The 17,887-nt window shown below is 41.1% G+C and overlaps 1 protein-coding gene across 1 annotated transcript in view; it reads right to left on the bottom strand.

The window, feature by feature from the left end:
• CELA3B (chymotrypsin like elastase 3B) overlaps positions 1–502 on the bottom strand; it is a 97,387-nt gene extending 96,885 nt beyond the window's left edge. Inside the window, exon 1 of the mRNA XM_036743737.1 lies at positions 463–502. Within this exon, the coding sequence (XP_036599632.1) occupies positions 463–502 (40 nt within the window). The remainder of the gene's footprint in view (positions 1–462) is intronic.
• Positions 503–17,887: the final 17,385 nt, after the last annotated feature.

Here is a 17,887-nt window from a genome sequence, read left to right as displayed (position 1 = left end):
TCACCCTCTGCTAGCCCAATCTTAGGCTAATCGTACCCGTACCCATTGCTGGCTCAACCTTCTCCTGAGCATGCCTACCACTCACTAATGGCCCACTCTTAGAATAGGCATACCCATCATCCTCTCTGCTTGCTCAACCTTAGACTGGGCATGCCCACCACCCTCTGCTGGCTCAACCTTAGACTAAGCATAACCCACCACCCTCTGCTGGCTCATCCTTAGACTGGGTATACCTATCATCCTCTCTGCTGGCTCAAACAGGATAGGCTGACCTATTGCCCCTTGCTGGCCATTCTTAAGCTCATCCACACAGTTACCCCTGCTGACCAAGAGAGCAAGAAATTGGATGCTTTTTAGGCCTGAGGGAGGAAGGCACTTTCCAAGGGACCTCTGGATCCCAACGGGGCACCATCTAGAGCAGAAACACAGAAGGAGTCAGGGAGTCAGGGTCAGGGGTCTCACCAAAGGCCACAAGCAGAAAAGCAACCAGCAGCTTGAGCATTCTGTCTGTCTGGTTCAATAGCCGTGAGGGAACAGGCTGCAAAACAGGAGCCTTAAATAGAATTCCCCATATCAGCTGAAGCAGGAAGGTGAGGTATCCTGGTGGATTGCCTAATGGAGACCAGGGTGGGGATGAGGACATGTTCCCAGAATGTCACCTGCTAGCCAAGGCCAGAGAAGCTGAGACCAGTGTTGGTGCAACAGGTGGGGGAATACCCAGGACTACCCAAAAGAAAGGGCCCAGGCACCCAGAGGCCAGGAGACTTAGGCTTTGAGACCCATAATATTCTGAGCTGAGCTCTGATCAATACAACAACTCACCCAACAATTCCAAAGGACTCGTGATAAGTAGTGCTCTCCACCTCCAGAGAGAGAACTGATGAACTCTGATTGCAGATCAAAGCATATTGCTTTTAATTTTATTTTTCTTATTTTTCTTACAACATGGCTAATATGGAAATATGTTTTATGAGACTTCACATGAATAATGGATATTGTATTTCTTGCCTTCCCAATGGGGAGGGCTGGAGAGAGGGAGAAAATTTGGAACTCAAAATAAAATTTTTTGTTAAAATTAACAACCAAAAAATGATACTGAGCTGGTAATAGGGAATGAGGAGTCAAGATCCATGGATGCTTTCAACGCCCTCCAGGGATTTCAGGCTACTCAGCTGGCCTGCCCTCTGTCCGCCTTTCAGGTTTGTCATCAAATAGGGACACGAATCCTGCTACTAGCCATGATCCTGTCACCCCATTGGACTAGGTCCTCCCTGAGGTCTCTTCCAACTCTAGCACTCTGAGGTTCCTGGAATCTCTAAGATGCTGGGGACTCAGCTACAGAACCAAGGGCTAAGTCCCCAACCTAAAAGTAATGAAGAGATATGACCAGTTTTTAAGATGAAGTAAAGCTGCCTATGACTTACAATTGATTGGAGAAATGCACTTCTGACGCACTAGCTTATACATTTAGATTGACTAATCCAATGACAAATGGTGGAGGGGATGTGGGGAAAAACGAGGCATTAATGCACTCTTGGTAGAGTTGTGAACTGAGTCAACCATTCTGGAGAGCAATTTGGAACTATGCCCAAAGGGCTATAAAACCACGCATACCCTTTGACTCAGCAATACCACTACTAGGTCTGTATCCCAAAAGAGATAAAAAGAAAACAAAAAGGAAAAGGACTGATACGTACAAAAATATTTTTAGCATCTCTTTTCTGGGGACAAAGAATTAGAAATCAAAGGGATGCCCATTAATTGGAGAATGGCTGAACAAGTTGTGGTATGTGATTATGATGGAATTCTATTGTACTATAAGAAATGATGAGTAGGATGCTCTCAGAAAAACCTGGGAAGACTTGCATGGACTGATGCAAAGTGAAATGTACTGCGTAACGGTAAATGTTACTGTGTAATAGTATTGTAAATGATAATGACTTAGCTATTCCCAGAAATACAACATCCAAGACAACTCTGAAGGACTTATGATGAAAAATGCTGTCCATCCCCAGAGAAAGAACTGATGGTGTCTGAATACAGATTGAAGCAGACTTTTTTTTTTACTTCATTTTTCTTGAGTTTTTTTTCTATGTTTTCTTTCACAACATGACTATTATGAATATGTTTTACATGACTACATGTGTATAACCTGCATCTGATTGCTTGCCTTCTCAATGGGGGAGGGAAGAGGAAGGAAGAGAATTTGGAATTCAAAGTTTTAAAAACAAATGTTAAAATTGTTTTTATGTAACTGGGGTGGGATGAAATAAAATACTAAACAAAAAAAAAAGAACCAAGGGCTATTTTGGTTTTAAGAGAATATTTTGGAGAGGGCAGTGTTTAACTTAAAATTATGGAGTTATAAGTAAAGTTATAATCATGTAACCTCAGGTATAAGGAGGGGGACATTTGGGGGGTGGTGGTGGCATTGATCAAATTATATCATGGGGAGGCACACTCTCTCAACCTATGGGGAAGACGGGTCCTTGATAAAAACAGGTGGAGAGGAAATCACGAACTAAACAAGTGATAGTGATGAAATCCTAGTGTGGGAGGAAAATCGCTTGGCCTTCTCACTTTTCCTATCAGACTGGACACACAACTAGGTTTGTTTGATCAGCTTGGAGGCTCAGAGCTGTTCCTTGGCCCTGGATCCAGAGCACTTGTGACTTTTAGTAGGAAAAGAGGAGGGAGGTAGAGGAGAGATAGATAGATAGATAGATAGATAGATAGATAGATAGATAGACAGACAGAGACAGAGAGAGAGGAGACAGGGCAGAAGGGAGGGATTGGGCTATTTTTCAGTCATGTTTGAGTCTTCATGACCCCTTTTAGGATTTTGTTGGCAGAGATACTGGAGTGATTTGCCATTTCCTTCTCCAGTCCATTTTATAGATGAGAAAACTGAGGCAAATGTGGTTTGCCCAGGGTCACACAGCTTGTAGGTTTCTGAGGCTGGATTTGAACTCAGAAAGATAAGTCTTCTTGAGTCAACGCCTAGTGCTCTATCTATTGTGCCACCTAGCTGCTCCTCCTGTCAGATTATTACTCTTGTTTAAAAAGCATTTTATTGATGCCTTTTGTCTTTATATCAGTCCCTTCTCACCCTGACCCATATCAAACCCTCCTTTGTGACCCACCCCCCCCAAATTAAGCAAAAAGATCTAATACAGAATCATGTCAGATAGTGTTTATAGCCTTCTGTCCTAATAGTCTCCCACCTCTGCCATGAAAGGGGAGATACATGGCATTATCTCTTCTCTGGGTCCTTTACTTTTTTCCTCCCCTTACTCAAAATGAAACTTCCTTTCAACGACATTTTCTTTTACCTTGTTGTAGTCATTGTATATATTGCTCTCTTTGTTCCCTTTACTTCACTCAGTATCAGTTTATACAAATCTGCTCAAATTTTCCTGAATTCCTAAGAGCTGTCATTTCTTACCGTATAATGATATTTTATTATGCTCATGGACCATAGCTTTTCTTAAAAGCCATTCTCTAACCAATGGTGGTGCCCAGCACATAAAAGATGCTCTCTATGTGCTCATTGATGGATGGATATCCAGCTTGTTTCCAGTCCTTTACTACCACAAAGAATGCTACGGATATTTGATTCAACCTTTGTTTCTGTCTTTGACCTCCTTCAGGTAGTAGTGGGATTGCTGGGTCAAAGGGTAGGGGCAGTACAGTCATTTTTCTTGAATAATTCCGAATTGAAATCCAGAATAGTCGCATCTCTTCAGAGATCCACTAAAAGTACATCAGTGTGTCAGGAGGCAGGCTATTTCTTGAGACCCTCCCCCAACCTCAGCCACCCCCTCCCTCACCATCCCCCTCACCTCCCCACCCCCACCTTACCTACCTGGGTGTAAAAACATTAGATTTGGAGTCAGGCAGAAACCTGGTTCCAGTCCCAGCTCTGCCACTTACCACCTCATGAAGATCTGGAGCAAATTAATTCTCTTCTTTGAGACTCAATTTCTTCATCTATAACATGGGGACAATGATATCTGTACTACTACCTACCTTACAGGGTTAGTGCAAGGGGCAAATGTGAAAACATTTAGTAAACTATTGAGTTTATACATTGTGAAAGATGCTTAATATTATTATCCCAGAAAAATTAAGGAGCGCTGGCCTCAGAGTCTGAAAGACCTGGAGTCCAGCCTCTGATCCTGAGCTTCTCAGGGTCCCGACCCTATCATCCTGTCACCTGCTAACATCCCATTATCCCTGCCCCCCCTCCCACTTGAACTAAGCAGCCTGTAACAAGATGTCCATCACATCCTGTTTTGCACCCTGATGCCAAAAACAGTTTAACTGTAATATCCTGGGTTTAATGGACAAACAAATATGACTTAAGAGCCCTAGAGCTGGGACCAATCGGCACTAGACACATATCCCCACTCCTCTCCAACTCCCCAGACCCTATAAAATGCTGCTCCTCCCTAAAAAGTGGGACTCTACCCAAGCAGGAGACCCACCCTTGCTGGCAAACTCAATAAACCTTGCATTGATTTAAAATGTCTGGTCTGGTTACCTGGTTATTCTAGTCTCTCCAAATTTGGTGACAGGGGTGGGATTCTAGCCAAGTGGAGCCTTGGATTGACTTTGGGAGTCAGGACCCAGACTGCGCTGACTCCACACCTGCAGGGACAGAAATCAAGTGGTAACTTTACTTGGTCAGGTTGGGGATTGGCCATGTAGCCCTGACTTACAAATAACAATCACCTTGGCCTCATCGGCCTAGGGTCTGTTTGGAGTCTACTGGAAACTGGTTTCCTTGATTGCAACTGAGACTAACCCTAGAGAATTAGAACTTCAGCAGCAAGCGCTTGGGTCTGTTTTGTGTGTTTTTGTAGTCAGCGTCAATATCTTAGATTCATAAGTCAGTTCCCTAGGCAGGGACATCTGCAACCACTGGCTTTCCAGCTCTGCTGACACAGGCTTTCCTGGGGATGGATCAGGGGTGGGGAACCTGGGGCTTCGAGGCCACATGTGGCTCTCTAGGTTATCAAGTGCAGCCCTTTAAATTTAAACTCTACAGAACAAATCCCCTTAATAAAAGGATTTGTTGTGTGAAGTTTGGGTTCAGTCAAAGGGCCACACTTGAGGACCTAGAGGGCCATATGTGGCCTCGAGGCCATAGATTCCCCACCCCTGGATTAGATCCATGACCCAATTACTAGTTCTGGCACTAGTTAGTAGCCTGCCCAGGACTATCTTGGTGCAAAAACAAAGACTGCATTCCTGAATGCCAGGGGCCGTCAGGATTTCCTTGGGCAACTCCCTCCATAGTTTTCTAAGCTGCAGACCAGGACTGGGAGATGGGTTGCATTCCACCTCTGAAGTTCTGATGCCAGGGGCACCAACACTGTGGACTTGTTTGTGATTGTTTTTGTTGTTTGTCTTCATTATGGGTTCTGGGCCTTCAAAAGCCCACCATGGGCCTCCTGCAGATAAAATGTTGAAACTTTATAAACATAGAGCCACTAAATAGCTAGATATATAGTATTTTTATACACCAGATGATTTGGTGAAAGCTTAGAAGAACCCTTAGAAGGCTCATGTAACCTGCCCAAATTAGTTACCCTCTGTGGGCCCATGAAAACGAAATACCTGCACCAGATGGCCATTAAAAAGATTGATTCCATTGTTAGCTCCAGGGATGAGAGTGAAAAGAAGTTATGTTCCCTAAATCCAATAATCCTTCAGCTGTTAAAGGAACTGCTCCCTCCAATCCTGGAGGACCTCCTCAATTTATGGTTGCCTTCTTCACCCTCTCTGTCTGCTTCTCTTCTCCCAGAAAATACGCCCCCACCTTGAGAGCCCTCAGTGTCCCCTCCTTCCCCTTGTTGGAAGGTGGTTGAGCATACATCAAGCAAAATCACCCTGAGCCACAAGGCAGAGGATGAAATCATATGAGAAGCTTTTGAGATCCTTATGCCCCTTGAGGAATTCCCCCAGTCCAGCGGTCCTCCCCTCCTTGTCCATGTCCCCTGGTCCTTCACTGAACTCTACGCTTGGAGACCTGATTTCCCCATATTGTGAGAAAAGCCTGAGGAGTTTACTGAGAAATTGAAAACTTTATTTGAAGCCTACAGGTTAACCTGGGTAGATACCTATCAGTTAATGGTAGTGCTGATTGGAAAGTATCTCTGGACCCAGATACAAGAAAAGTTACCCTGGTCCAAAGAACCTCCCCACCCACCCATCCTGACCTGAGTAACATGGGGTGGCACACAACAAGGCTCTGGAAGGGTTGACAGAAATGTTTCCTAATAAGGCAGATTGGGGTGGAATTAGTCATTGTGTCCAGCCCAAGGAAGAGCGTCATAGAGATTCTTTTGCCAGGTTACAGTGGCCTCTGAGATGCAGAGGAGGAAAAAGAGGGTTCTGTAAATGGTAACAGGGAGCCCTTGCATTCTGACTGCCAGAAATGTTTGTTTGGCCTCACCAAAGCCACTCTGGAGGAAGTCCTCCATATGCTTTCTATTCTAATGGAACAAGAGAAGTCTAAAGAAGAGAAAAGGGAGGAAAAGTTAGTTACGTCACAGATTCAGTCCTGGGGTGAAGGAAGAATGATACCTTCTTGGATTGGCATCTTCTTGCCAGTCCTGCCAACCCTCCTCAATCTACGGCAAATCACAGGTCCCTCCCTTGGGATATATGTGTTTCCTGCCATCAGCTCAAACATTGGAAGAATGAATGTCCCCAGGTCCTTCAGAAGGCCATTTGAGTTGGACTTCCCACGTACTCCAGGGACCCCTAGTGAAACATCCTACAATGAGGCTTATTTGTCCTTCCCATACCCTTACTCAGTGGGACCTTTTCCTTAGAGGATACTGTGGCCTTACATTCCTTGGGTTATAAGGCCTCCAAAAAAGATCCAACCTGTGCAATGCACTGGTAGATTGAGTTTCATCTTGTGCCATGGTGAAAGACACCTTTCCCCTGACTGTACCCAGGTCATTGCAACCTTACATTGCAACCTCCTGAGACCTCAGCTCTGCAGGAACCAGTTAAGCCAAGTAGCAGGATCCAGTCTAATTAGGAGACAAGTGGGCATATGCTAGGGTGCTGCACACCCCACATACATGTGGGGGAATACTAAGGGCTGAACAATGGGATTAATCTCTATACTTTGTGCAACTTGTCCTGGGTAACATCATGCCATGTATGATCTGAGCTTGCCCAGCTCATCTCAGACTTCTCCTGAACCTCATAAGAAGTACCTGCAACCCTGCTGGTCTACTGACCTGAGTCTAACTGAGGCAGACAATGTGCTACCAATGAATGTTCCCAGGAGAGACTATGGAGGTTGGCAATTCTTTTTTTCAGGGGTCCCCATTCTTCAGAATCTGAAGCTTCTCTGTAAACTTGGGAAGATCATCCAGTCCACATCTCCCTTCAGTCATCCCGATGCCAACGTCCCTCAGCACGAGAGTCTTGGAATATCATGCTGCTCTGGATCTCCTCTTCACCCACGTGCGTAGACTATGCCTCAACCTTAGTAAGACTGAGTATTGTACCTATGTGTCCACCTCCAATAAGGGCACTGATGTCTTCCCAGGAGAGTAGATAAAGCCACCCAAAACCTCTCAGAGATCTGGAAGGACCTTTCAGAAGTCATCACCCCAATTGGCAGCTCTATGTGCTCGAAAACAATTGTGTCATCAGATTATTGGGGGGAGGGGAGTTGGCAATTGTAGCTTTTCCAAGGCTTCTTAATCCTTCTGTTTATTTTAGTAGGTGTTCAAATGATCACGAAGTGTGTTCAAAACCTCATAGCCAGTCTTCAGATCTCCACTATGCTCTCCCACGTACAGCCCAGACAGATCAGCTGCCTCGGAGATGACCCATTATACTGCTCTAGAATGCCTCCTCATACCTGCCTCCTATGAGGACACCATACATGTAATTTTCTATGACCTGACTTTCCCTTACGAAAATTGTTCAATTCTATGAGTTCAAAGGGTATGTGTGTGTGTGTGTGTGTGTGTGTGCGCGCGCGCGCGCGCGCGTGCGACCCCACTATCTTGACACCTGTTAATCTCCCTCCCATTATGCTCCCTGACCCACTCTCCATAGCCTGGAACAAGATGTCAACGCATTCCATTTTGCACCCCAGTTGCTGTTCAACAGAATACAAATATGCCTTAAGATCTGCCCCAGAGCCCTAGAACAGTACTGCTACCAATCAGCACTAGACACCTCACCACACTCCTCTCAACCTCTCCAGGCTCTAGAAAATGCTGCTCCCACTTTAAATGATGTGATTATCCGAGCTGGAGAGCCACCCTCGCTGGTGAACCCAATAAACCTTGCATTGGTTTAAAATGTCCAGTTACTTGGTTATTCTCATCTTTCCAAACCACTCATTTAACCTCCCAGGTGCTCCAGGCAATTTTATATTATGTAGAGCAGGAGTTCTTAAGCTGGCTCTGTGAACTTGCTTCAAAGACAAAATTGGGGAGGGGAAAGGGAGAGAAGGAACTTGGAACTCAAAATTACTTTTATATGTAATTGGTAAAAAATATTATTCCAAATATTTTATTTTTTCCAATTATATGTAAAAACAATTTTAACATTTGCTCTTTAAAATTTTGAATTCCAAATTCTTTCCCTCCCTCTCTCCCCACCACAGACGGTAAGCAATTCGATTTCGGTTATACATGTGCAATCATGCAAACCACATTTCCATACCAGTCATGTTGTGAAAGAAAACACAGAATAACAACAAAAACCACCATGCAAAAAATAAAGAAAGCAAAAAAGAGTGTACTTTGATATGCATTCAGACTCCAATTCTTTCTCTGGATGTGGTCAGCATTTTTCAAGAGTCCTTTGGAATTGTCTTGGATCTTTGTGTTGCTGCAAAGAGCTAAGTCATTCACAGTTGATCATCACACAGCATTGCTGTTACTCTGTACAATGTTTTCCTGGTTCTACACACTTCACTTTGCATCAGTTCATGCTAGTCTTCCCAGGTGGAAAAAATAAATATTTTTAAAAGTATTTTGATAACTATATCTTAATATAATTGGTTTCCTTTATACTCTTGTGCATTTTATTTTATCCACTTTAAAACATTATTCTGAGAAGTCTATAGGCTTTACCAGACTGCCAAATGGGTACAAGTCACAGAAAAGGTTAAGATTCCCTGATAAAGAGAAGGTTTCTCATTGGGAGCTCCTTGGACCAATGAAATAAAAGATTCCGTTTGAAAAAAAAAAAGTAAGAGGACAAGCCAAGTGGGTTACAGAGGAGTCAACAAAATGATGTGTGAGATCCAAGGAGGAAAGGCTGTTCCCTGGAGGATAAATCAGGGAAGTTAAATTTGTCCTAGACTTGGAATTTTCAGTCTTTAGCTCAGTATAGGGATAAAGACAGAGGAATAAGATGGGTGAAATTTGGAAAGCCACAGGTAAAAGAGGAGGGGGAAACACTCACAGTAGTGTGTCCAGATGTCTGCAGGAGCCCCAAACATCAGGGTCCAGGGGGCTGGGACACTGTACAGCTAGGATCTATATCAAACCTACCTGGTCAGTCTCTTCCAGGTCCAGCTGCCTCAGTACCTAAGCTGCTGACTTTGGGTATGGGATCAAGCCCCACCCTCTTTTCTACAGTTCTTTGAATCATGGGATAGTGGAAAATAGACTCTGAACTCACCTGTTCCAGGTGGGCAGGTGGGGTGGTATACGATGGGATAGTAGGAGATGCTCCAAGGAAGCTGCTTGAAGCTAGAGAAGGGGGACAGAAAATTAAGATTGTGGTTGACAGTGACTGAGGACCCTGCATGTATGAAGTTCATGAGATAATAGAATTTAGAGCTGAAAAGGACTTTAGAGATCACTAAAAAATTAAAGATCATTTAAAAACACCCTCCACCATTTTATTTATTTAAAATTTTTTAAAAATTTGAACAAAAACACTAAATCAAATGGGCATTTTCTTGTACACAGTTTAAGAAAGAAAAGAATTGTAGCTGAAATTGTGGCTCCCTATTATGTGTAGCTGGAGCAGCTAGGTGGTGCAGTAGATGAGCCCTTGGAAATCAGAAGACCCCTCTTTGTGAGTTCAAATCTGGCCTCAGATGCTTACTAGCTGGGTGACCCTGGGTTAGTCACTTAACTCTGCCTTGGTTTCTCATCTGTAAAATGAACTGGAGAAGGAAATGGCAAACCACTCCAGAATCTTTGCCAAGAAAACCCCGGATGAGGTCACTAAGAGTCTGAAATGATTCAACAGCAGCACTATGTGTAACTTGCTTTTCTTTTAAGTAATACATTCAAATTGTAACTTTCAAAGCTGTACTGATTGTCTGTGACTCTTTCTGGTCTTCTGATTTTTTTTGTGCATTTAAAAAAACTGCTTCAATGATCCTTTTTTTCCCCTTCCTTTCCTTTCTTTTCCTTTCACTTTCTTTTTTTCCTTTTCTTCTTTCTTTTCCTTTCTTTTCTCTTCCTTTCCTTTCCATTCTTTTCTTTTCTTTTCTCTATGATAGAGGTCAAGCACTTTGTCCACTGTGCTACCTATCTCTGGGCTAGCAATATTTGTAATTAGGCAAAGTAATGCCAAAAATTCAACACAAAATTGTAAGTGCTTTATATAACCTTAATAGGCTGGATAAATGCCAGCTATCATCATCATCATCATCACTTCAAATTGTCTTGTTTAAAATGTCAGAAAGAATGGGGCAACAATTTCACTTTGGACATTTCTCTCTAAGCTAGAAATACTTGGATTTAGAATAATGGTAAGTTGATAAAACAAATATTTCTGGCAGACTTATGTCTAACATGTGGAGAACATTATTAATGCTTTTTCTTTGACTCCATCCTCCTTCTGTCTCCCACCTTTCATATTTGAAAAAGAAAGAAAAACAAAGCCCTTGTAACAAATGTGCACGGTCAACCAAAACAAACTCTACATTGCCATGTCCAAAAATGTCTATCTTATTCTGCATCTTGGGTCCATTTCTTCCCTGTGAGGGGGTAGCATGCTTCACAATCAGTCCTCTGTGATTATCATTGGTAAGAACTGCATTGGTCAGAGTTCTTAAATATGCAAAAGTTGTTTTCCTTTATATTGTTACTATTATAAAAATTGTTTGTCTGATTCTGCTCACTTTATGCTTCATCAGTTTATATAAGTCTTCTCTGGTTTCTCTGAAACCAGTCACATCTTTTGTTATTTCTTACAGTGCAATAGTATTCCATTACATTAACATGCCACAATTTGTTCAGCCATTTTCTAATTTGGGTTCTAGTTCTTTGCAATAACAAAAAGACCTGCTATAAATATTTTTATACATATGGATCCTTTTCTAGAGATAGCCAGTGGCACAGTGGATAGAGCATTGGGCCTGAAGTCAGGAAGACCTGAGTATAAATCTGCCTCAGACACTTCCTAGCAATGTGACTCTGCACAAATAACAGTTTCTTCAAAGGATGATGAGGATAATAATTGTCATCTACCTCCCAGGCCTGCTGTCAGGATCAAATGAAACAATATTTCTAAAAACACTTAACAGAGTGCCTGGCAAGTACTAGCCACTCTATACATGCATATTCCCTTCCTTTCCCTTCCTCTTTCTGCTTTCTTTGATCCCTTTGTGGTATGGGATTGGCAGAAGTGTCACTGGGTCAAAGGATATACATAGTTCGGTAACATTTGGGTCATGGTTCAGGCTGCTTTCCAGAAGGGCTAATCTGCTTCCCTGAAGCCCATCTGACATTTGTCATTTTCCTTTGCAATTTTATGGGAGTGAAGGGGAACCTTGGGGTCTCTTTATTTCTCTGATTATTAGAGATTTGGAGCATTTTTTTTCAACATGCTTGTTGATAGTTTAGATTTCTTCTTTTGAAAACTGCCTCTTCTTATCTTTTAACCATTTATCTATTGGGGAATGGCCCTCACTCTTGAAAATTTGTGTCAATTTCTTATCTATATTGGATATGAGACATTTATCAGAGAAATTTTATGCAAAGATTTTTCCCCCAATTACCTGTTTCCCTTCAAGTGTTATCTACAGTGGTTTTGTTCCCCATTCCCACTTCATTTTACGTTGAAGAAGACTGAGGCTCAGAATGATTAAGTTTATTGTCCAAGGCCACATAGGCAGGAAAACTAAGACTTCCTCCTAGCCCCAGAGCTCATACATCCTTTACCCTACTAGACAAGCAAGCTGAATGAGTTGAGATAAAGAGAAAATGAGGCACAAAGTTCCTAGCATGACCGATTTATTAGTATGGTTAGCAAATACCAATAAAAGGGATCTAAGGTTTTTCAGTAGCCAACAATGCACTTGACAGTCAAAGCAGCCCTTTTAAACCCGCAGGTTATATAGGGTACCAAAAATAGTCCAATGATGCAAATTATGTCTGAGACTGTGATTGGTCTGACTCAGAGATAGAGGGTGGGCTATTGGTTAGCTTGACTCAGAGAGGATTTCCACAACCCAGGGCAACAAGAAAAACACAGGATTGACTACCATCTCCTGGAAAATCCTGTAATGGGCACATCTTATCACCAGATTAACTTATCTGCTCTCATGGTCAGCAAAATTCACAGACTGGAATTTTGTGGTTGGGCTGTAGCTCATAAAAATAGGGACAATAAACTCTCTCAAATTTTACAGCTACGACTTCTACAATCAAGTCTGATTTTGATGTGCAAATACTGATTCTGATTAGATGTACCAATTAGATACATTTATCAATCAATAACTAATCATAGAAGTTATAGACTTAAGGGAGCTCAAACTCACATAATGAGAGGGCCAATCAATATATAGTGAATTGATCATTAACACATAATAAATTGACCAGGCCTTATTCAAATAATACAAAATAAAGTGGGGTATCAATTTTCAGCTTCACATTCTCCCCTTTGATTGTTTGGAGACATGTCTCCAATGAATCAGTATCTATAAACCAAATTGATTTAATTAGGTCTGATCAGCTTCCATTGGAATTAAATTAGCAATGGGGCAATGGAAAGCAATAATTACAGGGTTCAACATTTTATATGAGACCAGCCATGAGGAATTTGATTATTACTGGTGTTGTTACAGTTGGCCCAGGAAAAGACAGTAAGTCTCTCATGACTTCTCCATCTATGTGCTGCAGTACCTAGACAGGAATAAACTCCCATGACGCGGGACAGCTTCAGTGAGCAGCCCATTCTATGAGCTAAAGCCTTGTTACTTATAGCTGTCGTGTTGACAGACTCCGTTGGAAATAGACCTGTTTGGTAAGCTAGTCTTACAGAGACAGTGGTGCATGGGAAAGGAAGAATTTACATGAATTCCAGATAATGGGATAATGATAAATAACTTTAAGTATCTTTGTACCCTAGCAGTCCATTCCCAAAGTCCATTTTATCTCTAGTTGATTCTTAGACATGCAAACAACTTCTCCTGGTCTCACTCTGGAGTAGGTTTCATTTGATGGCAGCTCCGAAGGTGGGTCTTCATAGAAGGGCTGCTTGTCTGGTTCAAGGTCACTTGTAGAAGTTCCTAGGTGTTCCTACTCTAATCTTTTGCAAAAAAATATATCTTAATAACAATTCCAAAAGACTCATTATGGAAAATTTTATTCCTATCCAGAGAAAGAACTATGGAGTCTAAATGCAGATCAAAGCATATCATTTTCTCTCTCTTTTTTTTTTGTTTTTTTCTTTGTTGTGGTTTTCCCCTTTTGTTCTGATTCTTCTTTCACAACATGACTACTGGGGCCGCTAGGTGGCACAATGAGTGGAGCACCAGCCCTGGAGTCAGGAGGACCTGAGTTCAAATGTGACCTCAGACACTTGACACACTTACTAGCTGTGTGACCTTGGGCAAGTCACTTAACCCCAATTGCTCTGCCTTCCCCCCTGAAAAAAAAAACAACCATATGACTAATGTGGAAATATGTTTAAGATGACTTACATACATAGCCTATATCACATTGCTTTCCATCTTTACTGACCTACAGCTTGGGGCTAGGTTATTGTCGTCATATTATCAGGACTTGATAACTCCATAAAAAGCTTCTTTTTACAAGGAGGGAGGGAAAAAAATTGGAAACTCAAAATCTTACAAAAGTGAATGTTGAAAATAAAAATAAAAATATATATATACTAATATATCTATCTATATCTATCTACCTATCTATCTTAATACTGTATATCTTAATGAAATTTAGTAACTAGTTGAGGTGGTGAACTATAGATCATCAAATTAAGAACCCACACCCAAAACTCCAAAGAATTTAAGTCCTACATGTCTTGGTTATTTTTTTTATCTAAACTTTGTATCTTATATAAACATTTCTAGCAATCCTAAAAAGAAATGCATGAGAGCCTGACTTGTAAAATGAGACTTTCCTGTGTTCAATCATTTGTATTTGAGAGGCAATGGTGTGCCCACACATTGCTCCTCAAAATGTTGCATTTTCTTTTCAAAAAATTTTACATTCATCTTCATTTATTTTTATCTATCTGTCTAAATCTAATACTAACTCATTCCCCCTTAGAAGGACATCATAATCATATCAACATAGTGAAAGGATATTGTGGTATTGATCTCCTATAAACCAAATACTCCACCAATTGTAGAAAATATGACTCCCTGTAGTGGGTTAAGAAGACCCCAGGAGATCAGGTGAAGTGTCTTCTCTATTGTCAGTGGTACTATACCAACATATATTATTCAGTCAAAAGTCATCAGCGGTGTTTATCTCTTATGTTTATCATAATAAAAAATGAAGCATCATCATACACTAGCCCTTAGCAAAGGAATTTGCTATGTGAGGAAAAAGGGAGGAACACAGCAGTATCAAGACTGTTCCTTGGTTCTGTTTGGCTTTGGGTACGAGTCATAGTCAACAGCCAATCACACAGAATGATTCGACATGAGCCACAGGGCATCACAGCCAGGCTCAGATATACCTATGTGGAAAAATGTCTTGTTTGGCAACATGAGGAAACTAAGTCAAGAGGACCCTACCTTCGCCTTCACAAAATCGTCCTCTCAGCTTTTCCAGAGACAGAAATCCACAAACATCCACCTGCAGCAGTCCCCAGACTGCAGTAGCACATGGCATTTCCCTTGAAGAATGGACTAGTGGTCTAGTCAGGCACTTTTGTTGTTGTCGTTCAGTCATTTCTGTTGTACTCAACTCTTTGTAATCCCCTCTTAGGGTTTTCTTGGCAGAGATACTAGAGTGGTTTGCCCTTTTCTTCTCCAGCTCATTTTACAGATGAGGAAGCTGAGGTAAACAGGGTGAAGTGACTTGTCCAGGGCCACACAGCTAGTAAATGTCTGAGGCCAGATTTGAACTCAGATCTTCCTGATTCTGGGACTGATACTCTATCCGCTGTGCCACCTAGCTGCTCTCAAACACTTATGCCTGAAATCAAAACTTATAATATCAGCAAAATACGGTCCCAGGAGACTTTTCCTCAAATAGCAAAAGTTTACTTACTTACAGCTTGGGGCTAGGTTATTGTCGTCATATTATCAGGACTTGGATAACTCCACAAAAAGCTTCTTTTCAGAAGAAATGGTCAAGTATTTTCTCAGATAAAACATTTTTTCAAACCTATAAGGCTTCCCATTTTGGCTTCATTTTTAAGATTTCAGTCTTACTTTTTAGCAGCAGGGCTGGTAGGATCTCATCACCTCAGATGATGAGAAAGTTTAAGGAGCTTAAAAGTTGTGTGTACTTGCAACTATTTTCAAGATTCAATACCACATTGAATAATGAACACAGCTTGTCAGAAAACTGGACGGCCCCACGCGTAATGTGACAGAATGTGGAATAAAAAAGGAAGTTGCCTCTCCAACAGTATTTCTCAATCCTTTAGAAAAATTTTACACAATCTCATGTATTGTAAAACATGAAACAAAACTTCTTACAGTTTGGGTGACATTTAACTCAATTGAACGCATTTCCACATTGCTTTACATAAAAGGCCTTTCATTTTAGAACCTTAAAGCAACTGAATGCCGCTAACAATAGGCAACCATTATATAAGGCTCTCCACATGACCAGCACTGTGGTTAGCACTACAATTATGGGAAGAGGGAAGCACTGTCTGTCTGAATCTCTCTGTTAAGATTCCAACAAAACCTCCCACGGTCTCACTTTCTTTATTTATAAATAAGGCAGATTCAACAAGGCCCCGGAGAATCATTTCCACGAAGTATAATAGTGAAAATTGCATGTGTCAAAGTTAATGGCCAAGTAAAAGTACATGTTTCTTCATCCTTTTGGGAGTAGCTGTTTGTTGGAAATACTCACAAAGGTTTAGTGTGTTTAGGGATTTAACTGTTCTTTGAGGCCTTTGGGGCAGTAGAATTGGTTATAATCACATAGGGTGGCTAGGTGGTGCCATAGTGCATAGAGTGCCCAGCCTGGAGTCAAGAAGACTCACCTTCCTGAGTTCAGACACTTACTAGCTATGTGACCCTGGACAAATCACTTAACCCTGTTTGCCTCAGTTTCCTCATCTGTAAAATGAGCTGGAGGAGGAAATGGCAAACCACTCTAGTACCTCTGCTGGGAAAACCCCACATGAGATCATGACGAGTCAGACATGACTACAACAATCACAGTTTTTATGAGTGATAGTCAAATAAACTGAGATAAAACTCAGTACAACTGCAAAGTTTAAGGTTCCTATTTTTGGATAAGAGTTAGTTCCTCTTGCAGAGTGTTACAAAGTGTAGTAAACCAGATGATCTTGTAGAAGTTATCTGTCTCCTTCTCAAAGTCAACCTCTTTTATGCTAGAGAAACATTCATCCACTTATTTCACGAAGGAGTTTACTTGTCAATGACCAAAGGGATTGGCCAGAGCCCACTTATGGCACAGGAACATCACAGATTTTGGTATCTTAAAGGTTCTCTGCTATTCCTCTCACAAGATTAAGTTATTATTATTATCTACAGTTTTCTTCATATTTTAACTATTTTCTCTTCTCCATTTATAGCCTAATAGCATTGTATAAAAGGAATTTCCATTTTGGTGCTGGTACTTAAATGTGCAATACATAATGTTATAGAAAAATCACTGATTTTACTCTAGTCGCCTCTAACTGCCTCCTCCTTTTATAAAGTTTATGACATTTTCCAATACTGCATGGATTATTTTTTAGAAGAGACCACAAAACATTTTTGTGAATGCTCATCAGTTGGGGAATGGCTGAATAAGTTGTGGTGTATGAATGTAATGGAATACTGTTGTTCCATAAGAAATGATGAGCAGGTGGATTTCAGAAAAACTTGGAAAAACTTACATGAACTAAGGCTGAGTGAAATGAACAGAACCAGGAGAACATTGCACATAGCAACAGCAACATCGTGTGATGACTAACTTTGATAGACTTAGCTCTTCTCAGCAATGCAATGATCTAAGACAATTCCAAAAGACTCATGATGGAAAATGCTATCCACATCCAGAGAAAGAACTCTGAGTCTGAGTGTAGATGGAAGCATGCTACTTCTTCTCTTTTTTTTCCTTTCTGATTCTGATTCTTATTTCTTTTTCTTATTCTGATTCTTCTTACACAACATGACTAATGCATGTTTAATATGATTATACATGTATACCCTATATAAGATTGCTTGCCATCTTGGGGAAGGGGGAGGAGAGGAAGGGAGGTAGGAAAAAATTTGTAACTCAAAACCTTATAAAAGTGAATATTGAAAACTAGCTTTACATGTAATTGGAAAAAACAAAATATTATTAAGTGGAAAAACATTTTTAAAGCATTTACAATAATTCTCACAAGAGGAAAACACATCATGAGAGTATGTTAATTAATTTTTGGGACAAATTTCAACCAAATCAAATATATGATTGTATAATCACTAATGTTAACAATTTAAAAT

The sequence above is a fragment of the Trichosurus vulpecula genome, chromosome 2 (genome assembly GCF_011100635.1).
Source record: "Trichosurus vulpecula isolate mTriVul1 chromosome 2, mTriVul1.pri, whole genome shotgun sequence".
NCBI lineage: Eukaryota > Metazoa > Chordata > Mammalia > Diprotodontia > Phalangeridae > Trichosurus > Trichosurus vulpecula.
This window is presented reverse-complemented; position numbering and strand designations above follow the sequence as displayed.